Source organism: Xiphophorus hellerii, chromosome 14 (assembly GCF_003331165.1).
Source record: "Xiphophorus hellerii strain 12219 chromosome 14, Xiphophorus_hellerii-4.1, whole genome shotgun sequence".
NCBI classification, from domain to species: Eukaryota; Metazoa; Chordata; class Actinopteri; order Cyprinodontiformes; family Poeciliidae; genus Xiphophorus; species Xiphophorus hellerii.
This window is the reverse complement of record NC_045685.1, coordinates 23,696,110-23,723,975: the sequence shown is the minus strand read 5'-3', so window position 1 is coordinate 23,723,975 and position 27,866 is coordinate 23,696,110. Positions and strand designations below refer to the sequence as shown.

General features: G+C 40.1%; 4 protein-coding genes across 8 annotated transcripts in view; 3 read left to right on the top strand and 1 right to left on the bottom strand.

Moving 5' to 3' along the window:
- The window catches only part of LOC116733142 (uncharacterized), a 43,703-nt gene extending 25,574 nt beyond the window's left edge, over positions 1-18,129 (top strand). The window contains exons 10-11 of the mRNA XM_032583929.1: positions 15,144-15,152; positions 17,910-18,129. The gene's annotated coding sequence lies outside the window, so the exon portion shown is untranslated. The remainder of the gene's footprint in view (positions 1-15,143; positions 15,153-17,909) is intronic.
- Positions 1-27,866, top strand: part of LOC116733095 (oocyte zinc finger protein XlCOF6-like) — a 778,765-nt gene that overhangs the window by 658,143 nt on the left and 92,756 nt on the right. The gene's annotated exons all lie outside the window — the stretch shown is intronic.
- On the top strand, positions 1,416-14,449 carry LOC116733124 (sodium channel subunit beta-4-like). Of its 5 annotated transcripts, XM_032583857.1 has the most exons (10): positions 1,416-1,781; positions 3,103-3,170; positions 6,747-6,802; positions 6,915-7,277; positions 11,567-11,908; positions 11,993-12,031; positions 12,482-12,580; positions 13,016-13,069; positions 13,965-14,089; positions 14,435-14,449. In XM_032583857.1, the coding sequence occupies exons 3-9, from the start codon at positions 6,748-6,750 to the stop codon at positions 14,045-14,047; spliced, it is 1,035 nt and encodes a 344-aa protein (XP_032439748.1). In that variant the 5' UTR covers positions 1,416-1,781; positions 3,103-3,170; position 6,747; the 3' UTR covers positions 14,048-14,089; positions 14,435-14,449. The 5 variants fall into 5 exon arrangements, with proteins under 5 accessions (XP_032439748.1, XP_032439749.1, XP_032439747.1 ...); XM_032583858.1 differs by lacking the exon at positions 14,435-14,449 and having other exon boundaries at positions 6,918-7,277; positions 13,965-14,197; XM_032583856.1 differs by lacking the exon at positions 14,435-14,449 and having other exon boundaries at positions 13,965-14,197.
- LOC116733058 (golgin subfamily A member 6-like protein 22) lies at positions 22,541-26,241 on the bottom strand. Its single transcript, XM_032583748.1, has 2 exons — positions 24,887-26,241; positions 22,541-22,800 (listed from the first exon to the last, which is right to left on the bottom strand). The coding sequence occupies exons 1-2, from the start codon at positions 25,950-25,952 to the stop codon at positions 22,541-22,543; spliced, it is 1,326 nt and encodes a 441-aa protein (XP_032439639.1). The 5' UTR covers positions 25,953-26,241.

Below are 27,866 nucleotides of genomic sequence, written 5' to 3'. Positions count from 1 at the left end.
AACGGCTGGCAATTGGCCAAGCTGTATAGCGTTCGTCGGCAGGTGTTTATGTACAGACACTCACTCAGCGGTCAAGAAGCACAGAAAGAAGGGGAGTCAGTGTGAGAACTGAATAGGTGAAAATAAATGAGTGACAGAAAACGGAGCAAGATTTGGACTCATTTTAATGCTACATCAAGCTCCAGGGCAGAGTGCAGACTGTGCAAAGTCAGCATTTCCTATCATGCAGGCTCGACAAACAACCTGCACAGGCACATGCGGACATCACACGCATCGGTATTGCTGGAGGAGTCGAGGCCAGAAGGGGAACCACAACCTTCTGACAGCGCGAGTGCAACAACTACTGCAGCTGCTTCTTCAGGTGCAAGAACATCAACTGCTCCTTCGGCAACAATGTCTGCCCCCATTCCTACATCCCAGCCTGGATCCCACCTTCCTGCATCCACAACCCAGAGCTCTATGAAGCAGTTCCTGCAGAAGTCTCTAACTCCAGCAAGACAGAGCGCAATCGATGAGGAGCTTGCCAAGATGGTGGCACGTGATTTCCAGCCCTTTTCCATTGTAGAGGATGTCGGATTTAGGAGTTACTGCCATGCCCTCAATCCCATGTCTGCCCTCCCCAGCCAAAAAACCCTGTCACAGAAAATAATCCCAGGCCTATATGATGCAGCACGGGCCTCCCTGCAAGAAAGGGTGAAGAGAGCCTCAGCTGTATGCTTGACCACTGACTGCTGGACATCCCGCTCCGCCACATCATTTATGTCTGTCACCTGCCATTTCATTGAAAACTACAGTATGGTGTCATCTCTGCTGGACTGTTTTGAGTTTAGTGACAGGCACACATCCGAAAACCTGGCAGAAGAGCTCCTCCGAGCGGCAAGAGAGTGGGGGGTGGAAAACAAAGTTGTGTGTTGTGTCACAGGCAATGCAGCCAACATTACAAGAGCCATCCAGCTGTTGAAATGGACACACCATCCATGCCTGGCACACACCATTAATCTATCTGTGAGAAATGCTCTGAGGGCTATGAAGCCCACTGTGGACAAAGTGAAGGCAATAGTGGAATTTTTCCACCGAAGCACAGCAGCCACCCAAAAACTTAAATCCACCCAGCGGCAGATGTCTATGGCAGAGCTTAAGCTCAAACAGGAGTGTGTCACCCGCTGGAATTCTACATTCCATATGATCCAGCGAATGCTTGAATCAAAGGATGTGGTTATCGCAACATTGGCAGTGATCAATGCACCTGTGGCTCCTCTCAGCCAAGAGGAGTGGGAAGCTCTGCAAGAGGCCTGCAGTGTCCTGGAGCCCTTGGACCAGGTCACAGTGGAGGTCAGCGCAGAGAGGTACAGTGTTCAAACATCATCTCATTGAACTTTACTATAATATTACTATGATACCTATTAAAATTTAATTTATTTTAAGTTATTTTTGTGGAAGTGGTGCTATTTTGTGATAATTTAATTGGTTATAATAAAAGGTTTATTTATAAAGCATTGTTATGCGGCATTTTTACTCATCATAAGTGCTTAACAATGTCAATAATGAAACAAAATATTATAAAATTAGTTTAAGCTATTAATTAATTAATAATGTCAAAAATATATATGGGGAGCCGTTTGGGAGCCGAAAGAGCCGGCTCTCCACAGTAAGAAGAGCCATTAGAGCCGCATCTCGAAAAGGAGCCGAAAATCCCATCACTGGTTTCCTCAACCTCTTCCGGAAACAGGAATTTCGGGAACATTTTCTTCTCTGATCTTCAACACAGAAGATCTGAAACGGTCCGTTTTTATTCATGTTTGCAGATTTAAAGAGTTTAGAAAATTCACACATTAAAGGAAGGTTTAGTTGATGGTGGAACAAAATTTTAGCAGCAATATTAGTACAATTCTTCATGTTTCTGCTCAAGTTTGTTTCGCTCTTTTCTTATTACATAACATATCTTTATATTAATAACAACGGTATAAACTCTGTAGAGGTTTTGACTAAACAGATTAAACAAAGCAGAATTTCTCGCCATGTGTTGATTTTCGTAATGCGGGCCTATTTTACGTGACTGCGCTGTTTTTTTCATGAAGATTTCGGTGCAAAGGTCATTTCAGCTTTTAATTATTAAATATTTACTATGTATATATGCATATTTTCTTCTCTATGCGTCATGTTTGCTGAAAAAACGTCCGTTTCTGTGTAATAGCGATTATTACAGAAACGCCCAGTTAACAAAGATGTTTCGGTCTGAAACTAAACTGAAACTAAAAGTTTTATAATAATTACCAGCTTCTCGTTTGTTTTCTGCATGAGTTTTTAAACTAAAACTAAACTTTAAGCTAAACTAATTAAGCGTCTGCAGATCTGATCAGTCTAAGTGAAACATTTTATAATCCTCCGTTTTGTTCTTCATCTGGACGCCATATTGAAATGACTACACCTCTATAATTATCATGTGATCAGAGTGAATAGTAACTTGTTACATTAACTTGAGTAACTTTTTAGAACAAATGTACTTTTAGGAGTTTTTATTACTTCGCCATCATTTTTACTTGAGTAATTTTATTCTGAAATGTTTCTAACTTGAGTAAAATCTCTGGATTTTCTACCCACTGAATGAAAACCAAACATGTTCTAACCAAGAATTCAAACACAGACACACACCTGCAGTTTTTGTTAAAGCTTCATAAGTTTTTTATGAAAAGAAACTGATTTGGAATATATATATATATATATATATATATATATATATATATATATATATATATATATATATATATATATATATATATATATATATATTTTACCTAATTCTGTTATTTTATTGTTACTTATATGAATTATTGTCATTTTTGTCCTTAAAATACCAAAAGTTCCACAAAACTTTATATTTTGGTCTGTCTGACGATGTAATTTTAAAATATTTAATGATTGATAATTTGATCAGTTTCTCAGTACTTGAGTTGAGTTTTTACCAAATACTATTTTACTTTTTCTTGAGTAAAAATATGTTGAAGTAGTGCTACTGCTACTTAAGTACAATTTTCGGTTCTCTGCATGTGATGACTTGGAGAAATAATGTCTATAATTAATGTGTTTTATTATTTCTAACAGAGCATCAATGCTGAACTGGACCACCTCGTCTCTCCTGCTGGTTCTGATTCTGTGTTCTGCTGCTCTGGGTGAGAATCTGATTTTATCTGAAAATATGACTGAATGTTTTAAACTGAACTTTAACTCAGAGCATGAAGGACGTCTCAGGTTTCTTTAGGAATAATTACACTCTAAGTTAGCAGATCTGATATCACTGGATCTATTTCCTGTCAGGTTTTTGATCAGAACTTTTCATCTGAGCCGTGAAATAAAATTTTACCTGAAGCTTCATGAGAAAATGTTTTAAATCGTCCATCAGCGTCTGAAACATCAAATCCTGAATATTTAAGGTTTATTTTTAAGATGAACTCAAACCCAGCTAAACATGCAGGACAGCCGTCCACTGGGGACAGGAACTGGACACATCACTGCTGCTCATGCCATGTTCTACCAGCTCTCCATCTAACAGGTTAATTGAGTTTCCTAAATCTGCTGGGATTTATCCTGTCCAGAACTGAAGTAAACTCTGTTTAAGCTGGTTTTGAGCAGCAATTCACCTGGTTCCTGACGAACTACATCCAGGTGTCCCAACCTTCTTCCCCCTGTGAATTAGCCAGACTGATCAGCCTGCAGCCAACTAGTTTCACAGAGCTCACCTGTTAACGGTCGCTCCTTCTCTAAATTACAACTTGCTCTTGTTACTGAACCAGGTTGGTATTAGTGACTCGGCGAGTCCCAAGGATGATGTTTTACATTTGGGCTACCAGCAACCTATAAAACATTTTCCACTTTTTCCTCTCCAGAATCAAACATCAGCTATTTTACAACCATCAAAGAACTTTAAGGTGACTCATTAACTGAACGTCCACAACATCTTTTAGATTTTCTTTATGCTAAATATTTTATTAGTAAGGCAGTTTTGCAAGGGTCACTACAGCTTAATTCAGTAGCAGAAATAATCAAATAAGTAAAATCAATCATCTAGTCTGTCTTTCCCTACTGCTGACACTGAGAACTAAAAAGGGAACCTTTGAGAGAGACGGACGGAGTTTGGCGTTTCGAACCCCAGACCTGGCTTGATGATGAAGAAGGTGTTGCAGCAGGAGGAAGTTGATCGATGAAGGCAGGGATCTCTGTAGGTCTGATGAGCTTCTTCTCCCCATGGATGTTGAGGTCACACAGGACTTGGTGCTGGCAGGAAGGAAGGCACCAGTTCTTCTTCTTTGTCTTTATCTTCATCTTTGTCTTTGGGGTCTGAACCCAGCCGATGAGAGAAGTGCGATATGAAGCCACATGTTGCGGGGCTGATTGGTCCCCATGAGCAGGACAGTCTTCGTCTCTGTGGCCCCGGCTCTTCTTCAGCTGCAGAGTTCTTTGTCCATCTCTTGGCTCGAAGCTGCCTGGAGGATCCAACCAAAGATTCCTCTTTTGCACCCACTTTTTATAGGGTTTATCCACCTTTTGGTGCATTTGCATTGGCTAGCACTGTTGCTGTGCTTGTTTCATTGGCTGTCTGCTTAGACAGATGATCTCATATCCATCACTGTCTTACAGACATTATGTCCTGATGTCTGTGCTAATGTCTCAGGGTTGATCAACCTCCTATGTCCGTTGCCTGCACAACCTTTTCTCTGAAACGTTTACATTGTTCAACAACCTGCTTCTAAATAAGGCGTTGATCATTTCTGCTCTCCTGTTAGTTCCTCTTTTTCCCTTAACCCTTTCACCTACCATCCACCTCCAACATATCAGTGATGTTTAACTGCAGTTACAGCTTTTTAACCCATTTCAAGTTCAATGTCAAAATCACATTTATAACTTCTTTAGCTTCTTTTGATTTAGCATTCATTTATAATATTCTAACCATAACTTATTAATGACTCTTATTATAATCTTAATGTGAGTTATTACAGATGTTTTCTGAAAGGAAACCAAGAATAATCCATGATTCTAATTATTTGATACCAAAGTTACAGTTACTTGTTTTTCTTGTAAGTGTTCCCACAAATGTAACTGTAAGTATTATTACAAGTAAACCAATATTAATATAAGTATTTTACTTTGAATCTTATCCAATTACTCAGAATGTTTAGATTTCATTCTTTAAAACTTTCATGCTTTAAAATAAGGAATAGTCTCAACTATTTTTATAAATCTTCAGGCTGGAAACTTACTTCCTCTTTTTCCAGGAAACCTGCTCTTCCTGTTTCATGACTCTCTGACTGACTATGATTTATTATGATTAGATAGAAAAAAGACGTAGAATTAAAGCAAAGTTTGCAGGAGACAAAAACAACACAAAGCAGATTTATTTTATTGACATTTAAGTCTACTGTTGGGCCTAGATGTCACTTAAGTGATTCATTTTAAAGATAACTTTGTTTATTATTACTGTAAAACTTAAATCTTCAACATGGGGAAAAGGGATGATCTTGGTTTCCTTGACAGTTTCCTAAAGGAAACAGGAAGTAAAAAGCCTCAGCAGCCCAACCCCTCCCAGTGTGAGGCACGGTGGTGGAGGTGTGATGACGCGTCAGATTAACAGAACTACTTCATCACAGACCTGAAGTTGGCCCCCCACCTTCTTCAAATCAGAAAAAATTGGTGTCAAACGTTTGTGCTGGTTTGTGCAGCAACATTTTTTGTTTGTGCTGCTATCATTTTAAAGATATAAAGAAATGTTTCTAGAGGTCATCAAAGGTCAATGAATATCAGTTTTTGCTGCACAAATGTAGCCGAGTTGATTGACACCAATTTTGTTTGATTTTATGAAGGTGGGGAGGCTGGTTGACCTTTGATGACCTCTAGAAACATTGAAACTCTAGAAACTGGGGCCTCATATATAAATAAACCATATGTAAGCACAAGTCAGCATGTATAAAAAGGAAGGTGGCGTGAAAGTTTGCATAAATATTTTCCTATTTGGAATATTGTCTTTAAAATTTATTACTTTTATTTTTTGTGAAGTGGCCTTATGTGCCTTGACAGCACCTATTAAATAAAATATATAATTATCAGTATTATAAATGCTTATATTGCTACAAGCAAGGACTGTTGTCACGGTTACTGGGACCCATGGTGACAGCCTTGTGGGCATTTATACTAATCTATATATGTATTTATGGGTGGCAACAGGGCGGAGCAGTAGCTGCGCTCTATTTTCCGCAAATTGGGATTTATAAACGAAAGGTCCGCAGGAATGTGCGTCCATATGGCTTTATACACCAGAATTATTTTGTGCGCTGCACTTTTCTAAATTTGTCCGTAAATGTTTTGTGAAAACTGAGCACTTTTATACATGAGGCCCCTGGAGAGGAGACAGAAAGGGAGGCCCCGTCTCTCACGTCATCAATGAAGAGAGTTAGGAATTGCCTTCATGTAAACCGTTACTCAGTTACTCTGCTGACCCTGCTGGCTCCCAGAGGAGGAATGCATCGACAAGAAGACAAAAAGAAAGACCAGCAAATGTTTTAGAGGAGAGAGATGATCTGTGCTGTGATTGATAAAATCCTGTAATAGAACAGCTACTGATCTTTATTTGTTTATGCCATGAGATAAGTATGATCTAAATGAAGTCAGGCTGAGTTATGAGTCCAGTTGTTCCTTGTATTGTTAGTGATGATGTTCCTGATGTCCTGCTGCCTCTCCTCCTCTTCCTCTCTCAGGATGAAGATGATCTCCAGGATCCTGCTGCTCCTCATCCTCAGCTCATGTCTCTGTGGTCAGTCTCCATCTTGTCTTTGTGACAGAAAGCTCTCTAGATGGAGCTGAAAGACTCCCATGTTCCAGTTCTCAGTGTGTCTGCTCCTCTCTTTCCCTCTCTGTCTCCTCAGCAGCAACATTTGTAGTGAATGTGACACAGAGCAGCTATCAGGCAGAGGAGAACCACAGCATCACTCTGGAGTGGACCTTCCCCACCAAGACTCAGGGAACCTCCAGGGATCTGTTCATCTACTGCAGCCTGGTGGCTCCTCATAAAGAATCAGTTCTCTATCAGGTCCATGAAGGTGTTGAGATTCCAGACTCTCAAGATGATCAGTTTTCAGGACGAGTCCAGATTGACAAAGACGTCCTCAGAGAAGGACGAATCAGACTCCACGTGTCCAGACTGAGGACTGAAGACTCTGGTCTGTATGTGTGTGACGTGAAAACTGAAGATGGTTCCAACAATGCTGACTGTCGACTCAGCGTTACTGGTGAGTTATTTGGTCAGAGTTTTTTTTTTTAATTATTTTATTTTAACTTTTTAGGTCTTTGTTGAGTATAAATAGAAACTGTTTATTAGTTAAATGCTTTAGCCTCTCTTTATTAAAGCTTATGTTTGATCACATCTCTAAGCACTAGAGGTCAGTAAGTTGACCTCACCATAGAGTTGTGATTCTAGATCAAATTCACCTGGGAAGTCAGCTGATCTAATAGATAAAAACTGTGATTCTATCACAATACTGCTGAAGACAAAAGTTCAACATCTTAATTTTATTTCATTATTAAAGTGAAACTGTGAAGGTAAAACATTAAATTGGTTCAAGGGATAAATTAGTTACAGTTTCTGTGCCAGCATATATCATCATCAGAAACATATTTAGCTATGAGGGTTCTGACCCTCTCGGTCCATTACCTCGGGCCAGCTCTGGTTAGAGGACCCAGAAATTGTAGTCCAGTCCAGAACTACTTTTTTGTGTGGAGTACCTCAAGGGTCAGTACTGAGACCAGTTTTATTTAATTTGTATATAAACGACATAAGCAAAATGTCTAATGTATTAAATTTGTGTAATTTGCTGACGACACAAATATTCTAGTCTCTGGTGAAAACTTACAACTTCTTTCCATAGAAATCAGTAAATTAAAGAAATGGTTTGACAATAACAAATTATCACTAAATTTGGACAAGACTAAAATCATGGTTTTTGGAAACTGCTACAAAAATACTAAAATTCAAGTTCAGATAGAGGGTGTAACTCTAGACAGGCTTTATGTTAATAAGTTTCTCGGTGTAATAATAGATGACAAAGTCAGTTGGAAATATCATATTAAACATTTACAGAATAAACTAAGCAGGAGCAAATCAATCCTGGCTAAAGCTAGACATGTTCTGAATAACAGAATAATATAATGTAGAGTTATTCTATATAACTCTCTGATTTTGCCATATTTAACATATTGTTCAGAGGTGTGGGGAATTATTGCAAAAGCTCTTTACAGCCACTAAATATCCTACAGAAACGAGCCGTTAGAATCATCCATAATGTTGGTTATTATGAGCAAACAAACCCGTTAGTATTAAAATCTAGAATCCTTAAATTTGAAGAGCTTTAATTTAAAATGACTCAAATCATGTTTAAGGCATCTGTTGCCCACTCAAACAATAGTGATGTCGAGACATGCGGTGGTTGTAAATTTTCTTTAGTTTCATTTTTTACTGAAAATACAAACAACATTCATAAATCCGACGTGCGTCAAACTATGGCTGCTATGTTCTACTGAGCTTCTTCAGCACAGAAACTTAGGACCCAAGGCTGCCCTAAGCGCCTGTTCAAAACTGATCCCTTTCTAAACTCTTTTCACTCTCAGCCAGAATAATTACCAACATATATATGAATGTTCAGCTTAACATAGACAATGAAACACAGAGCTTTATAATAGCAAAACAAAATATTCATAGGAAAGAAAATAGAATCATATTTTAATGGAAGAGGGTTTTGGGGGATTCCTTGGTCTAAAGTCCCCAGCAACTGGTCCCTCACACATCTAATAAAGTTCAGCCTGAGCTCATAGAGAGCCTGTTTTCTGAAAGAGATGGGGATATTACCGGTACTTAAGGGGAAACTCAAACTTAAGGATTTGTAGAAAAAGCTTTTTTATTTCAATTCATGGGGTAAAGTTATGAACAAGTTAAATGAGGAGTTAAAGTCAAAATTTATTACAATTTAAAAGTAAATAAGTAGGTCATTTTCACAAGATGTAGAAATATGAGAGAGAGTTAGCACTAATGTGTACATTGAGGCTGAAACATATGAATGTGTGGCTAAGGATGTTTGGATTTAGACATATTTAAACCCAAATAAAAATTAATTAACCTGTTTATTTTTTTAATGTATTTATTAATGAGGATCCATCTGAAAATATTGTATGAGTTTTTGGGGTAGAAGTTCATAAGTTTCTTATTTCTTCCTACTCCTTTTCAAGCAAGTTAAGATTTCTGTGGTACAACACAGAAATCTTAACATTTCAAATAAAGATTTAAAGGAAATAGCAAGTTTACTTTGTAAAAGTGCATAAAATAATCTTTATTGTTGTATTACTGCTACATTTTATGCTATGAGTTTTATGCTATAGTTTTTGTGTTTGTGCTCGTTTTGTGCATCTCACCAATCTTTACTCAAGTAGAAGTAAAAATTAACTGTCCAAGAAATGTATTAAGCTTTAATTAAGTAAAAGTAAAACAGTATTTTGTAACAATGGGACTAAAGTACCAACTTACTGTCCACCTGATTTTAATATTTTTAAAGTGTCATCAGACAGACAAGAATATGAGGCCATGTTCAAATGTATATATTAAGTATTGAGTATTTTAAAGAAAAAAACCTTTTATACTAATGCAGGCTTAAGGCCTTTAGGTCTGTCTGTTGTGTTTCTGGTTAAAACATGTTTGATTTCATTTAGTGAAGTTACTCAAAGGGTGGAGTAGCAAGACATTTTACTCAAATAAAAGTAAATAGCATGATAGAGTAAAACTACATCCAAAGGTATTTTGTCCCCCAAAGATTTTTACCCATTTTCGGTGGAATATGTAAAATTTTAGTGGTGACATTTTTCCACCAAATGGGTGAAAAAATGAGACCAAACATAAACTTTGATTAATTGTTAATTAAAGTCAAGAGCGTTTGTCTTCTGCCGGTTTTATGGCTTGATAGGAATTAAGTTATTCAGACACTTAAACCACATTAAGCTATGAATGCTGGGGATGCAGTTCCTATAGTCCACTGGTGAAACTGGAATCCATCAGGTGTCTGTCTGTGGGAAGTCGTGACAGTAGCACCACAGGCAGCACCGATCTGTAGTGGGTTGGTGCGATCCTTATTGTTACAGAAACAGTTTACCCACCATCATCGATAGTCATGCTAACTAGCTGAGCTTTCATATCAAGCATTCCTGTGGTGAACCAGCTGTAACAAAGCAGAGAGAAAGTAGGAGGGTTTGTGCAGCGTACTCACAAAGTGATTGTTAGCGCTATAACCTTCCTCATGGCTCTGATTGGTTGTTTCTGACAGAGCAGTGTATTTCTGCAGATCGTAGTAGGACCATAGAGCAGTGGAGCTGGATGTTTTCACAGAGCGTCTCATGTTATGCTGTCAGGACATAGTGATAGTTTTTAGAAATAAGATGTGTTTCTTTTTTTTCAGAAAAAACATCTTATATCTCTAAGACGATTAAATAATTAAATTATAAAAGGATTTAAACCAACTGAAAAGTTTGAATAACTGAATAAAATACATTCATCAACAAATAACAAGAATCTTTGTTAGATAATTTAAAGCAAATTATTTCTGGTTCTAACAACAGTTCTTGTTTTAAGGTCCAGGGGCCTCATGTAGAAATCATGCATGCACGCAAAAAATGTGTGGCGCCATATTTTACACACAACTCGGCATCTATAAAAATTAACTTTGGATCAAAGTTTGCGTCAGTATTTGCACATATCTTCCCTGGAGTGGAAATATGCGGCTGCCACAAAAACTTTTTCTGTGAACAATAAGAGAAACATTTTATCCTTAAACCTTTACACAAGGAGCAGCCAATCAGGTTTGTCACTAGTCCAGGAATAAAGCAATAGACGAACATGACTCAGGACGTCCTAGTACTGCAGAGTTGCTTGTCGCTTCATTCCTTAGGTTGCATTAAAGAGAGATATTATAGGCAGTAAAGAAGTAGAAATATCTTTGGGTTTTCTGAAGGTTAAAAAGGCAGGAAAACAGAAACACCTAGCACTGATCCGGTTCTGTTCTGGTTCTGTTTTAAATCTGGCCTCTTTGGGAACCTCACAGTTTTCAGGGTTTCTTGGCGCAGACAGAAGGCAGATTGTGATTAGACCCCAGGTCATCCCAGCACTTTGCACCTAGGAACAAGAAAAGAAATCACACATCACATCATAAAAACCCTTTTGCCACAAGAAAAATAATATAAGCTCCTTCTGTAAATTCAGTAAATGTTTATGCAGGTCAACTAAAAAGTTCACATGCACAGTAAATTAGTTTTACCCATGAGTCATCTTACCAACCGAAATAAAATCAAAATAGTAGATATACATTTATAAACAAATAAAAAAACATTTATTTTGAAAAACCTCTATTATTGGGTTGGCTACATTTTTTCACAATTGTAAAGATCCTACAGGAGAATAAGTATGAATGTTAGCTGAACAACAAACAGGACATCACCAGGAATATTAGTGCTGATTTTTTAAAATCTTTGTTTATTCTTCCAGGTCAAGAGAAGGTGGTTGGTGGTCATGACTTGATACATGCAAAGGTGGGAGACGACGTTATTCTGCCATGTCATCTGGAGCCTCCATTTGACATGAACAGTCTTACAATCGAATGGAGATTCCAGGGTCAAATAATACATGTGCAGCGCCGTGGAGCTAAAGATGATGAATCTTCAGACCCAAAGTACCAGGGCAGAACCTCTATGTTCCATGATGAGTTTAAAAAAGGAAACATTTCCCTCAGATTGATCAAAGTAACCAAGGAGGATGAAGGGAATTATACTTGTTTTGTTCCCAAACTGCAAAGTCAAGTCAGGAAGGTGAAAGTTACTCTAAAACTTGGTGAGTTATATAAAATTAAGATAATTTAAGACAAACCAGATAAATATATTGATATCTATAACACTTAATGTAATTCCTCAACAGATAAAAATGTAGCCCAAGGCAACTTGCCTGCTACTAGAGGTAAATATGTTTAACTAGATAACCAGTGGTTACTGGAACTCTGACTTAGTTTTAGATTTTCTTTGTTACCTGCAGCGATTTTGGCTCTTTGGGTTGAATATTTGTCTTCCGGCTTTTCCTATTGTCACAAGTTGATGTGCAGTTGGGCAAAGCAGATAACTGCTAAATACCCTTTGATCTGCATATTGGTGTGTGTGTATGTGTGTGTAGGTGTGTGTGCGTGTGTGTGTGTGGGTGTGTGTTTGTGTGTGTGTGTGTGTGTGTGTGTGTGTGTGTGTGGGTGTGTGTGTGTGTGTGTGTGTGTGTGGTGCAGTAAATGTTGACCCCTGAATGATGAGGTGACTGTTGGTTCACAACTTTGATCTCATTAATAAAACAAAAATATGCAAAATTGAATTCAAAATATTCAAAAGCAGAATTTTAAAAACCTGTTTTTCTTTTTTGTCACAGGACCTGATCCTGGAGTTATTGGTGGTGTTGTTGTTGTTGGAGCACTCATCCTCATCTTCATCATAATCTATGTTGTACGTCGCCACAGAAGTGAACAAAGTAAGTCAGTCATTGTCTTTGTAAGTCTTGCAGGATTTTGGTGAATTAATGATTCTCTCCATAAATGCATATTTCCAATTGATAGAAAATTATAGTTTTTAATAGTTTGCAAAAACTGATCTGAAGCTGAAGAGAAGTAAAACTCAGAAACATGGAGCTGTCTGGATAAACATGTATAAGAAAAGTTATGTAGTTTTCACATATTTATCAATATCTGTTGATGTTTGTCTGAAAAGAAAAGAAAAACAAGAAACCAAATTATTATGAGTAACTTTTTTCTCTTTTAGGTCTTTGTTGTTTATTGTAGCCTTTCTGCCTGCCCAGGTTGATGAAACATTTTTACCAGACAAAAACTGTTAAGGAGAATTAAATATTGTCACTCATTTATATTGTTAAGCTAAATATTCACTGTTGTCTAATTTCTGTTGTGTACAGTTTTTCCATGCTGGAACAACAAGTCTCAAAATGTACAAGGGAGAAATGATGGAGGTATGGAAATGGAACAATTATGTAATAATTAACTTATATTAATTATTTACTTTTTATTTTCCTGCTCATTGATAAACTAAGCAGGACTGCAGTCACTGAACATCACAGCTGAGCATCACACCAGGAAACTGAACTTCCTTGTTGGTGACTGAATCTGACTGACTAGATAATTTGATGTAGCAGCAATGAACTGGTGACCTGACTGGTTTACTCTTGGCTCACCAGCTTTCCCACTGACCTGAACAGTGATATGCAGGTTTAGACCAGAGGTGACCAACCTGTGGCCCCGGATCTGGACAACACTAAAGAAAAACAGCCAAGAATCAAGAAAACAAAATCCAACAACATTCATTCATATAATGCTATAAATAAAACTATTAAAAATTGCAAACACATAACTCAGATTTTCTCTTCTTTGTTGTGTTTTCTTCAACAGAGAAGCTTATAGCCAATTAAAACATGTTTAATATTATAATTACATCAGACCAATTAAAAAAAGAAACTAGAGCTTAATGAAAGACGTCTCTTCTACCTTAATGAAAGTTATATTTAAAAGGTTCTTTTAATCTGACAAGCCTCATCTGAATATTCATTACATATTCAATTTAATATGACTATGTTTACATTTTTATTTTAATATGCTTTGGTTTCTGGATTGTCTTATTTTTGTCAACAAGCATCTGGAAACAAATGAAAGACAAATAATTTCAGAAAAAGTCAAAACTTTACTGCTTTACTTTATTTTTTGCTGATTAATGATAATTTTGTTTTGAAAAACTAAAAATGACAGAATTCAGTTTTTATTCAAGCCATCTTAATAATAATGTTACTTTGGGATATCAAACAATCAGAAGAAGATGATTTTATTGAAAACATTTTGTTTTGTGTTTCATAGATCACAGAGAAAATGGTAACCAAGGAGATGGAGCTGAAGAAAGACCTTTACAGGACGTGGGAAAATCAAACCAAAGTGTCTGAATTCATCATCCTGATCTGAAATCTCCTTCATATCACTTGTTGGTATGAAAACTGTTACATGTATAAAACTGTGAATAATAATAAAAAAAACTGTATGCCTTAAACCCAAAAGCAAGTCCTTCATATTAGATCAAAGATTTAATAATCTTTGATCAAAAATCATGTAAGTTAAAAAAGAACATTTTATGTCCATTACTGTTTCTTTAGTTTAGAGTCTCTTACTCAGCTTTTGAAAACTGACTTCTTGAAAAGTATTTTATAATATATTCAAAAGTTGACAGACTTGATCCCCAGCTTGTTCCTACAAAAGGTTTTTAATTTAATTTCTGTCAGTGAATCTTATTTTTAATGCTCACACTTTTTTTTTTTTTTTTTTTACCCCTCCAGGGGGTCTTTTGAGGGTTCTAGTGTCCCTTAAATGACAGTAGGCTGACAGGAGAGGGGGGAAGACATGCAGCAAACGTCGTCGGGTCCGGGAGCCGAACCCGCAACGGTCGCGTCGAGGACTCAAGGCCTCCAAATGTGGGTCGCGCTAACCACTACGCCACCACGGCACGCCCAATGCTCACACTCTTGTTACATAACCAAATATTTATGGATGTTATTATGACTTGCTGTCTAGTTTTTCAGTTTTTTTAAAATCTTCTAGTTGGGAGTTGTTCATTTGTCCTGGACACTGTTAAACTGCTGTTGTCACATGAAATATGTAAAAAGTCAAACTTTATACAAGTTATTATAATTATTATTAACATTATTCAAAGTGCTAAACAATAAGGAGCTCAAATGGAAAAAAAATTCTCTCCAGATGTTTTTCCTCTGGTTTTAGGAGTTTTGAAAAGGTCAGTGTCTTAAGATGGGAGAACATGAGGTAGGACATAAAGCTGCAGAAGATCAGAAAACTTTAAGTTTTGTAAACGAGCAGCAAAACATTAAAGTCTGTTTGAACCTAAAGCAACCAGTGAAAAGATTACAGAAGTAGAAATGTGAACATTTTTGGTAAAATGTGATCAGCCACGTTTTGGACCATCTGCAGATCCGTAAAACTTTTCCTCAGTAACCCAGAAAACAGAGAATTGCAGGAGTCAATGCATGAAGACACTTATGGGTGGATATGAACCCCTGCATTTTTAAATGATAAAACTTTTAAATTCACCTAAAAACATTTAAGTTTAGAGATGATCAAAGCCTTGTTAACTCTTAAATGAGAAGGATCGAACCACTCACCCAAATTATTTACCTTATCCTTGCATTTTATGACATAGTCGTCAATTTTTAAGGTAAAATTTTGCAATTTATTTATTTACTTTGTATGAAAGTCTTGAAAAAACACCTGAGATGTTGATGCTTTCCAACATTCATCATCCAACACTAAATACAAACATAACAATCTTTCTACTAAACCGACAGCAGAAACTCACATCAGATAAATATGTGACTGTTTCTATCCTGAAAACAAAAAACAGAGAAGATGAAAGATTGTCAAATTCATTTATTTCTTTTGGGACTGTAGAAAAGAACAGTGAAATTCCTATTATAATATTTAGCATCAGGATTATTTTATTTGCTTTATATGCAATGGCACTGCACCCCCCCAGGGGGCGCAGTGCCCCCTGGGGGGGGCATTTACAGAATGACTCTTCATGACAGTCATAGACATTCATAGACTCCTTCATGTTCCTAACAGGTTTTAAGTTATGTATATGACAGTGTCATGTCAGGCTTATGCACATCCCATCAAATAAAGCCAAACAACCTTTAAAATACATGAATGCTGCTGATCTGTCTTACTGTATCATAAATACACTGTCTGATGCTTTCTTATGATTTCATGACTAATGGATGAGATTAAGTGTCTGTTATGTTTGAGCTAAATATCTTGTGAACTTTCAGTGCAGAATCATGATTTGGGGAGACAAATAAGAAACAAATAAATAATAACCCAAAGACGGTGTTGTCTGTGGATGCTGGTCAAGACTATTAGTCAGATTTCTAGGTATGACAAGGATCTGTTTGATCTGGGACATTTAAATTTAGAGTCACTTTATGTAATCTGCTCCTTTTTTCTAAGTTTGTTAGACTAACTAACTAAAATGCTAAACTAGTAAAATAATCATCTTCCAGGAAAATAAATTGAGAATTAGTTTCAATATTAATAAGTTTGTATAGTGGTATGAAACAGAGTGTGAGCATGTGCTTGGGAAAACTGACTGGCAGCTTCATCACACTTCATCATACTACGTCACACTACGTCACTCTTCGTCACACTACGTCACACTTCGTCACTCTTCGTCATACTACGTCACTCTTCGTCACACTACGTCACTCTTCGTCACATTACGTCACACTACGTCATACTACGTCACACTACGTCACTCTTTGTCACACTACGTCACTCTTCGTCATACTACGTCATACTACGTCACACTACGTCACTCTTTGTCACACTACGTCACTCTTCGTCATACTACGTCACACTACGTCACTCTTCGTCACACTACGTCACTCTTCGTCACACTACGTCACTCTTCGTCATACTACGTCACACTACGTCACTCTTTGTCACACTACGTCACTCTTCGTCATACTACGTCACACTACGTCACTCTTTGTCACACTACGTCACTCTTCGTCATACTACGTCACACTACGTCACTCTTCGTCATACTACGTCACACTACGTCGCTCTTCGTCACACTACGTCACTCTTTGTCACACTTCGTCACTCTTCGTCACACTACGTCACTCTTTGTCACACTACGTCATACTACGTCACTCTTTGTCACACTACGTCACTCTTCGTCATACTACGTCACACTACGTCACTCTTTGTCACACTACGTCAATCTTTGTCACACTACGTCACTCTTCGTCATACTACGTCACTCTTCGTCATACTACGTCACACTACGTCACTCTTCGTCATACTGCGTCACACTACGTCACTCTTCGTCACACTATGTGACTCTTTGTCACACTACGTCACACTTCGTCACACTACGTCACACTACGTCACTCTTCGTCACACTATGTGACTCTTTGTCACACTACGTCACACTTCGTCATACTACGTCACACTACGTCACTCTTTGTCACACTACGTCACTCTTCGTCATACTACGTCACACTACGTCGCTCTTCGTCACACTACGTCACTCTTTGTCACACTACATCACTCTTCGTCACACTACGTCACTCTTTGTCACACTTCGTCACTCTTCGTCACACTACGTCACACTACGTCATACTAAGTCACTCTTTGTCACACTACGTCACTCTTCGTCATACTACGTCACACTACGTCACTCTTTGTCACACTATGTCACTCTTCGTCATACTACGTCACTCTTCGTCATACTACGTCACACTACGTCACTCTTCGTCATACTGCGTCACACTACGTCACTCTTCGTCATACTACGTCACACTACGTCACTCTTTGTCACACTACGTCACTCTTCGTCATACTACGTCACTCTTTGTCACACTACGTCACTCTTTGTCACACTACGTCACTCTTTGTCACACTATGTCACTCTTCGTCATACTACGTCACTCTTCGTCATACTACGTCACACTACGTCGCTCTTCGTCACACTACGTCGCACTACGTCACTCTTCGTCGCACTACGTCACTCTTTGTCACACTACGTCACTCTTTGTCACACTACGTCACTCTTCGTCACACTACGTCACTCTTTGTCACACTTCGTCACTCTTTGTCACACTACGTCGCACTACGTCACTCTTTGTCACACTACGTCACACTACGTCACTCTTTGTCACACTACGTCACTCTTCGTCATACTACGTCACTCTTCGTCATACTACGTCACACTACGTCACTCTTCGTCATACTGCGTCACACTACGTCACTCTTCGTCACACTACGTCACACATGTTCATATAAAACAATACATATATACGTATACGTATTATTAGAAAAATAATTGGTATTTTTCTTTTTTTGTTTTTAATGTTTTCTAAAACACTAAAGCATTGTCTGTTGTATTAAATGTTTTTGCATGTTGTAAAATATGAGCTGAGAAATTTTGATTCTTGAAAATAAAAACCCTTTAAAAATATTGTTGCATTTCTTTCAAATATATTATTCAAACCTAATTCAATATATTCTCACAGATCTGAAATGCTTTGCCTGTACAAATGTAACCACAGAGTTTAAGATGAAGCAGGAAGCAGAGCTGCCATTTTGTCAAAGCCAGCCTGTTTGTCCTGTTATTAGCAGCCAGATCCAAACAAAAAACAAACCAAAACACTGAAGCTGCACATACTTGTGTTGATCTATCTGTGAATCTATTTTAATTTTCCTTGCACTAGTTTTGTGCCACTGTAGGCCCATTTCAGAACACAAAAACACCAATGATACTCTGACCCAAGATAATGGACGGTACTGGTTCTGTTAGATCTTTGTGACTGTCCAGTACAGACTTGTGTACTGGTTTTGATCCAGTAGATCACAACAATCTCTTTATGCTTTGTGCTGTAGGGATCGAGCAAACAGCACCAGGCAAGTTTAATTTATATTTATATTTGAAAAATTGCAGTTTGAATAAATTATTTCCTCACAAACCACAGCTAGACATGGAGTACCACAGAGGTCACTGCTTGGACCAGTTTGTTTGCACATTGGCCCCAAGGAGACACCGATCAGTCCTAATCGTTCCTAATAAATCAGGAACCTGGGGAATCTATTTAGCAGGGAGCTTACTTTTATTCCACAAATCAAATATATATTCAAAACTGGATTTGCCTCTGCTTGGGCTGCCACCTTATCGTGGTGGAGAGGTTTGAGTGCCCCGATGATCCGAGGAGCTTTGCTGTCTGGGGCTTTGTGCACCTGGTAGGGTCACCCAAGGCAAACATGTCCTAGGTGAGGGACCAGACAAAGCGCAGCCCGAAGACCCCAATGACGAAAGAAAACTTTGGACTTGGTGCTCCCTCACCCGGACGTGGGTCACCAGGGCCCCACTCTGGAGATAGGCCTGGAGGGGGGCACGATGGTGAGCGCCTGGTGGCCGGGCTTTTTCCCATGGAGCCTGGCTGGGCTCAGCCTAAAGAGGAAACATGGGCCCCCCCTCCCATGGGCCCACCACCCGTGAGAGGGGCCAAAAGGGTCGGGTGCATTGTGTGATGGGTGGCGGCCGAGGGAGGGGACCCTGGCGGTCCGATCCTCGGTTGCAGAAGCTGGCTCTTGGGACGTGGAATGTCACCTCTCTGGTGGGGAAGGAGCCGGAGCTAGTGTGTGATGTCGAGAGGTTCCAGCTAGAAATAGTCGGTCTCGACGCATGGCTCTGGTTCTGGAACCAATCTCCTTGAGAGGGGCTGGACATACTTCCACTCTGGAGTTGCCCAAGGTGAGAGGCGTCAGGCAGGAGTGGGCATACTTGTTGCCCCCCATCTCAGCGCCAGTATGTTGGGGTTTACCCCGGTGAACGAGAGGGTAGCCTCCCCCCGCCCTCCGGGTGGGGTGACAGGTCCTGACTGTCGTTTGTGCTTACAGGCTGAACGACAGTTCAGATTACCCACCCTTCTTGGAGTCCTTAGAGGGGGTACTGGAGGGTGCCCCTCCTGGGGACTCCCTTGTTCTGCTGGGGGACTTCAACGCTCACGTGGGCAATGACAGTGAGACCTGGAGGGGCGTGGTTGGGAATAACGGCCCCCCCGATCTGAACTCGAGCGGTGTTCTGTCGTTGGACTTCTGTGCTCATCATGGATTGTCCATAACGAACACCATGTTCAAGCCTAAGGGTGTCCATATGTGCAATTGGCACCAGGACACCCTAGGCCGCAGTTCAATGATCGACTTTGTCATCGTTTTATCGAATCTGCGGCCGTATGTCTTGAACACTCAGGTGAAGAGAGGTGCGGAGCTGTCCACTGACCACTATCTGGTGGTGAGTTGGCTCCGGTGGTGGGGGAGGAAGTCGGTCAGACCTGGCAGGCCCAAACGTGTTGTGAGGGTCTGCTGGGAACGTCTGGCGGAATCCCCTGTGAGACGGAGCTTTAACTTCCATCTCCGGCAGAACTTTGAACATGTTCTGGGGGAGGTGGGGGACATGGAGTCTGAGTGGACCATGTTCCGTGCCTCCATTGTCGAGGCAGCTTATCGGAGCTGTGGCCACAAGGTTGTCGGTGCCTGTTGCAGTGGCAACCCCCGAACCCTTTGGTGGACACCTTTCGGTGAGGGATGCTGTCAGGCTGATGAAGGAGTCCTATCGGGTCTTTTTGGCCTGTGGGACAGCAGCTGAGGCAAAAACTCAGGAGTGGGAGGAGTTTGGAGAGACCATGGAGAAAGACTTCCGCATGGCTTTGAGGCGATTCTGATCCACCATCCCACGTGTCAGGAGGGGGAAGCAGTACAGCACCAGCACTGTTTATAGTGGGGATGGTGTGCTGCTGACCTCAACTCGGGACGTTGTGGGCTGGTGGGCAGAATACTTCGAAGACCTCCTGTACCGTAAAAGATCAAGAATTCTTTTGGCAAATGCATCCCGCTGACAGATTCGCTTCCTTATAAACACAGTTTGGTGCATCAGTGTCATTTCGAAACAGTTCCTGTATCGGTCACATGACTTGCTGAAAGCAATACGCGCGCCAACACGGGGTTTTGGTCTCTGGGCTTGATGCATGTGCCGACGCATCGGTGTTGCCGGACGCATCACTAAGTACCAGTCTGGATGCTGTTGAGGGCAGCGAGTCACCTGACTGGTCGCCGTCAAGGAGCAGGGGGCCGGCTGTAGGAGCGGGAGCGGCTGGATCACTGCCGAGGTTCGCCAGGGACCGGAGGATCAGTCGGACCGAGCCAAAAGGATTGGGAGCAATAGAGGACCGCACCCCCCCTTGGGCCAGCTAAGAGTCTATGTTACAGACTTGTTTATTGACTTTGCCGTCAAGGACTGCCTACGTCTCCTTTAAATTATTCACCTTTTAAATAAATGACTGTAAATTTTATTGGGCTGTTTTAAAACTCTGTCCACAATCCCTGCAGTTATTTATTAGGTACACCACTCGGGTGCCACAGAAATACTAACGTTCACTGCTGAGCAGCTTTTAGTCAGAGCTTAGAGCGCCACCATGTAGAGAAAACCACACATTGCAGCTTCTAAGTTGTGTTTTTGCTCCTTTCAGATCCTGTTGAGAATAAAAAAGCTGAAGCATGAAGGCGGTTCCTACTGGTGGATTATAAACCATCTCTGATGTTTGTTTCTAAAATGTCTCCAGATTTTATTATTATTATTTATCTATTTATTATATGGCTCCACCTGAGCACAGCAGCTCCTCCACTTCCTCTGTGTTTCACTCTGCAGCTTCACATCAAACTTTTTATCCTCCTTCTTCTGAGGATTTCTCCTCCAATCGAAGCAGCTTCAGGTTTAACATCTGGATCCAGGATGAGGAAATAAAGAGTTAATACAGTGTTGGATGTTCAGGTCAGCCTGTGATTAAATGTGACTGAATCCTCAGAGACGTTCAGTAAAGACGTTCAGAATAAACAACTAAAGAATCAGAGAATATGAATCCAGAGAAACTCTGACATTTGCTCCAAACTGATGGCATAAAGACATTTTTCCATCCAGACTCATTTCCACTCAATCATTTCTCCTCTGATATCAGTTTTTCTTGTTTCCAGGCAGATTGTGTCTCTTCACGTGTTTCAGGTTCAGCTGCAGAGTTTCAGTCACTAAAACTGACTTTGTTTCTTTGAGCAAATTAAACTTTAGTGCAGACACAGAGCCACGCTGGGCAGCGTGTTCAGATGGAAATGCCAGACATAATTCTTGGTTCACAAAGATAAATCCTTCTCACTGCTCACTCAACGCTCCTCTTCAAGCACAACTACATGTTATACCTGCAGTTCACATAGAGCTGCACAGCAGAGCAACACGGTGGGGTTTAATCTGGACTCCTACCTCGATGTCGGAGGTCAGGGGGCTTATAATGCGCTGGGGGAAACCCTGGATATATGTATAAACATCAATGACTCCTGGATTTCTGGGCTTCTCACCCTTTCTCTAAAGGAGCCCAGACACCCTGCAGAGAAAACCCCTCCAGGATAACAAGGCAGTTCCCAGGAGGGGCACTCTCCAGTACCCCCTCCAAGGACTTAAAAAGGCTGGCTAAACAGTCAGAACCCGACCCAAACCCGTAGGTAGAGGGAGAGACTGTCCTCTTGTTCACCCCAACGTACAGACACCAAGACGGGAGGCAACAAGTCAGCCCACTCCTGCCCAGCGCCTCTCACAAGGGGCAACTCCAGGGTGGGAGAACATCCAACCCCTTTCAAGGAGACTGGCTCCAGAACCAGAGCCATGCACTGCAGTGAGTCCGAAGAGTTTTTGCGGCGCTAGTGGCTCGTATTTTTGTGACAGCAGGCAGACAGGAAGGAGGGTGAGGAGAGGGGGGAAGACATGCGGCAAGGGTCGTCGAACCCGCGACGTCTGTTTCCAGGACTAAGGTCTCCAAACGTGCTGCGTACTAACCCCCTGCGCCACCACAGCACGGCCCGAGTCCGACTATTTCTAGCCGGAACCCATGGGCTCTTTTCGGGCTGAGCCCGGTCGGGCTCTGTGGGTTAAAGCCCGGCCACCAGGGGCTCCCCAACGTGCCCCACCCCCAGGCCTGGCTCCAGGGTGGGACCTCATGTACGGGCGAGCAGAACCACTGTTTCCAATGGTCGTTTTCATCATAAGGGATCTTTGGGCTGCACTTGGTCTGGTTCCTCACCTTGGACCTGTCTGCATTGGGTGGCCCAACCAGAGGCATGAAGCCCCGACAGCAAGACTCCTAGGATCACTGGGACACTCAAACCCCCCCACCACGATAAGGTGGCAGCCCATGGAGGGGACGTGTAAATGTGTGTGTGTGTGTGTGTGTGTGTGTGTGTGTGTGTGTAAATATGAAGTAACCTGTTAATTATGTAAGACAGAGAGAAAATGAGAGAGAGAGGAAGAAAGTTGTTTTTTAAGATGAAGAAACAAACTCAATGTGGTGGGAAGCAAATTCTGACCTTTGGTCCAGTTGTGAGGTGAAATGTATCTTTGTAGTTTTAAAAAAAAAGATTTTTAGGCTCTAATAAAGTTTTTTAGGCCGTTATTTAACAGGCTGAACAGGAAACTGGGAGGAGAGAGAAGGAAGTGACATACAGCAGATTCTCCAGGACTGGGAATTGAACCCAGGTTGACAAACAAAACCTAGAAGTAACGTCCTAAACAAAACATAATTTACAGTTTTACTATAAGTCTGGTTAAAAAAATAACTGAATTATTCATTTCTTAGCCCCTTTTCCTTCTCTTTTATACAAGCAGACAGCACATAAGCTCAACAACACAAAAGCTTCATATTTATTACAAAATATTCATCTAAGAATCGATTTCTTCCTGTAGTGGAAATGATTTCTGATTAAGTTCTCTGTTTTCATACTTTCATGAATTGTTCTTCTTTTTACCTTTTCTACAGTTTTTCATGTTAAATTGCACTTTTTTGTTAAGTTTCTTATATTATCTTGAATCTGTATTTCTAAATAAAGACTAACAGAAAGATCACACAGTAACTTTTATTTTTGATAAAACCTATTTTTTTCTCATAACAAACAAACCAGATAAAACAAGTTTATGCTTCTTCATGGTCCGGAGTATTAAATTATGATTACAATTATCATCTAATATTATGTACAGATTAAACTCTAATCTTCATTTAACATCCTGGAACCTGAAGAATCCAAACTTGTTAAATCAGCTTTTTTATGTTTGGTATAAAAAGAAAAACAGGATTTATCAAAGAAAAACAGGTGAATGGACTGAACTTGTGTCGTGCCTTGCTAGTCATGTTGACCACTCAAAGCGCTTCACACTACAGTCACATTTACACCGACATGCAGGTCGGGGGGCAACTTGCTGCTAAGTGCCCCGCCCCGGGGCAGCTCAACATGTGGCTGAGGAAGCTGGAATCGAACTAACAACCTTCTGGTCACAAGACAACCACTCTACCCACCGAGCCACAGTCGCCCTAAAACAGCCACTGCATGATCCTTTTGCTAATCTTCTTTAAAATACAGATTTAAACAGTTTAATGAGCTACAATTCAGTGCAATTTAATATAAAAAGTGTGTAGAAAAGGTAAACTAAAGGACAAACCATAAAAGCACAAGTACAGTGAAAATAAACAGAAATCATTACAATTAAAAGAAAACATTTTAATTCTTAAATCAATACGTTGCTATAAAAATTGATCCCAGTGTTGCGGCGCTAAAGCAGCGAAGGGAAAAGGGCTAATGTACGGCTAATTCAATTAATTTGACAAGTTTAACAATAAAGCTGCACATGTGTTTGGAGTTTCTTAAAGTCTTTTGGGGGCAATTTACAGTGACCAACTGACCTGACCTACATGTTTTAGGAGATGTGGGGGGAAACCGGAGCACCCGGAGAAAACCCACGCAAACACGGGGAGAACATGCAAACTCCACACAGATGGTCTCTGTGAAGACGCAGCGCTAACCGCTGCACCACCGTGCTGCCCACGTTTTTTACAATTGGGTTGGGAAGGGATCTATTTTCTAGTTTGTCGATGGGGAAAAAACTTTTTAAATTTGGTCTTGACGGAGCGTGGCATGGCGCCCCGTTCACAGAGGCTACAACCTCCATGCGTTTGATTCCAGTCCTCGGTTCGTCTCCTGCACGTCTTTCTCCTTCTCTAAATATCAAAATCAAGAACTTTAGACATGTTCTTGATTGTTTTCACTCGTTTGTTTCTTTTTTGGCATCTTCCATCGCAGAGTGTTTCGTACTTTTTTCCAAAATGAAATTTTAGATTGTTTCTTTTTACCGTCCTGCATGGTTTTAGTATCTGGATTGTCCAAATCCTCCAGGACGGTTTCTCCAGCGATCTCGGTCTCTTCTGAGGATTCTGGATCCGTGGAAGAACCTGATAAAGGTTCTCCTGAGAGTTCCTCCTCTGAAGAAACCTCTTGACTAAAGACTTTAACCAGGTCCACTTTGTTCTGTGAGTCTTCCTCCTTCTCTTGGGAAACTGTGATGGGTTTCTGTTGGAAACCTTCTTCCTCGGCTCTCAGAGTGTCGGGCAGCAGTAGATCCTCTCTTGCACTTTGCAAATCATTTTTCACACAACTGATCTCCTGCTGGTATTTTTCTGCTTGATGTTTTAATGCAGTGACTTCGGTTTCAAACCGACAGTTCAGCTCCAGGTACAAACCGTTAACCTTCTCCAGCTCAGCCTGGGCACTCTTTTCCTTGTCTTGCAGGATTTTATTCTCTGTTGTTGTGTTTTCTTTTAGGACGGCATATTTAGCTCTCAGCTGGTCTAGAAGCTTCTTGTCCTCCTCTGTTTTCTCCAGGTGAGCTTTTCTCTCCTGCTTTACCTGCTGCTGAAGATTTTCGACTTGTTGCAGCGCAGAATGTTTTCTCTCTTGGATAAGTTTCTCTTTCTGTTCTCTGTTTGAAAGAACAGTTTCCTCCTGCTTTACCTTCTGCTCGTATGTCTCAACCTGCTGCTGTATATCCATAATGTCTCTTTCATATCTACATTTTAGCTCCTCGTGTAAAATGTGAACCTGATCCAGTTCATGGAGCATCTGCTTCTCCCTCTTTTGCCGAATTGTGATTTCTCCTGACATTTTTTGGAAGAGCTCCTCCTTCTCAGCTCTCAGGTTGTTGATGAGCTGCAGATTCTCGTTCTCTCTTTCTATGTTGGCGTCTTTCTCATGTTTCACCTCCTCCTGATATCTTTCCACGTCTTGCTTTAGTCCAGAAACATCGCTTTCGTATTTACAGTTGAGTTCATTGTGTGAATGTTTGAGCTGAGTCAATTCCTCCTGCAGATGTTTCTCGCTGCCTTGCAGGAATGTGATCTTTTGGGACATTTCTTGAAACATTTCATCCTTTTCAGCTCTCAGGTTCTCCAGGAGCCATTGTTCCTCACTAAGCCTGTCTTCATGAAACTTTTGTGTCTCGGCCTCCTGCCTCAGCAGAGCATCGTCTGCAGTTGGTTCAGTTCTTCTTGGAGGGCCTGACTTTTCTTTCTCTCAGCCTGTATTTCAGCTATAAATGCCTCCCGGCTGAGGAGGTGGGCCACCTTTAACTCCTCAAAGTCTTGCTGCAAGTTCTTCTTCTTCATGTACTTCACATCGTTGTGAACCTTGCTAACAGCAAACGATGCTAGCCCATATGTGAATGCAGCATTACATTATGTATTGTAGCTGCAGACAGAATAGTTTGTGTACATCAATCGGACCAGAGACCGCTCCAAAAGCAGGAAGTGAACTACAGTACAAGGCATTCTGGGTAAATGCAATCAAAACAAATGTGCTAGCCTAGCACTAGCAGGAGAAATGGCTTATAGCTTTTAGCAAAAGCCAAAAAGAAAATCTGCAACCACTAAAATCTGAGGCCTCCATTTTGTTTACATTTAGTGAAGAAGGAAGTTGTGCTCAGTTTCTTCTTCAGAGGTTTTCGTGTCATTTCCTTCAGTAGTTCTTGATGCAGCGCCCCCACAGGCGAGGAGGGGAACAGGTTTTCCAAACCACTAAACAAAAATATTATCCTGAAAAATGGCCATCATCCTGAAATTCAAGTGGCTAATGGAAAATTGTGTATTGATGATTTCGATGATGACAAAATGTAATATTTGTTTTTGGTTTCTCAATTGGTGACTATATGTTGTTTTTAGGACTTAATTTTTTGTTTTCAATTCAATTCAAATGTAAAGATTTGAATTGTACAATTTAATTGTACATTAAACATATTTTTTGTTTTTATTATTTAAAGCCATTTAATCTGCCATTTTGTTGCTGAAATGTGCTATACAAATAAACTTGATTGACTGATAGAATATTGAAGAGAAGCTTTAATGTTGCATATATACAAGCAAATAGGAATAAAACTGTATTCAATAAGCACATTTCTATGTTTACATCCAAATTTTAGAGATGTTTACAGTGATATGCTGCAGTATATGCACTGGAAAATGGTCAAGTATTTAAAATAATCTCTCATATGCCAGTCACTCCATGTGACATTTTTGATGTTTGGATCAAAATTCAAGGTCAAAATGAAGATAAATCTTTGGTATTATTGTTCCATTTAATGCCACATTAATATACTTTCCTATAAAATATTATTTTTAAAAGTATTTGACACTGGGACAGTCAGGACTCTGTTATTTGTCATCCTCCCCCATAAAGAATCGTTTCGTTTTGTTCGCCCTCCCCCGTCTCGCTCTCTCTCAGCCATATGTGTGGCAGGTGGACTTCCTGTCTTTGTAATCAGAACCAAAGTAGGTTAAACTGCGTTTCTTCCCTCGCCATCCTGTTTTTGTATCAAAATATGTTAAGAACACCAACATAAACTTTATAGTGTATTACTAAATGAAGCACATATTTCATATAATCAAATTATGACTAGTCAAAGTAAATTTGAGATATTCCACTTTTTGTTCCGACTACTCACAATTCAACTCCAAAAAGTTCATTAAAACATTATAAATTAGACCACAGGATCCAGTGTTGTTGTTGTTTTTGACATTCTATGCAATGGTTTATCATTTTACTGTGATTATTGACAGAGATCAAAAACGCAATAAAATCCTAAAACAAGAAAATGTGACGGCGATGAAACAGCACCGAGGTGTACTTGAGCGTATTTGGTGACGTGAATTTTGATCCGGAAGCAAAATGAGGAACCCGGTTCTGACTCAGTCACGTGGTACAGCTTCAAACGTCACATCCTGCCCCAACAGCAAAAGCCTCAATGCACGCTGCACAAAAAATCCTCCTGGTTTTCTCCTCACA

Excerpts from the sequence above, each read along its gene's own strand:
- LOC116733124 (XM_032583857.1), top strand. The coding sequence starts at position 6,748 with ATGAAGATGATCTCCAGGATCCTGCTGCTCCTCATCCTCAGCTCATGT. Across the intron at positions 7,278-11,566 it reads CTGTCGACTCAGCGTTACTG|GTCAAGAGAAGGTGGTTGGT; the intron begins GTGAGTTATTTG and ends TTATTCTTCCAG. Across the intron at positions 11,909-11,992 it reads GAAAGTTACTCTAAAACTTG|ATAAAAATGTAGCCCAAGGC; the intron begins GTGAGTTATATA and ends ATTCCTCAACAG.
- LOC116733058 (XM_032583748.1), bottom strand. The coding sequence starts at position 25,952 with ATGTTTCAAGAAATGTCCCAAAAGATCACATTCCTGCAAGGCAGCGAG. Across the intron at positions 22,801-24,886 it reads TACTAAAACCATGCAGGACG|ACAGGTCCAAGGTGAGGAAC; the intron begins GTAAAAAGAAAC and ends CACCCAATGCAG.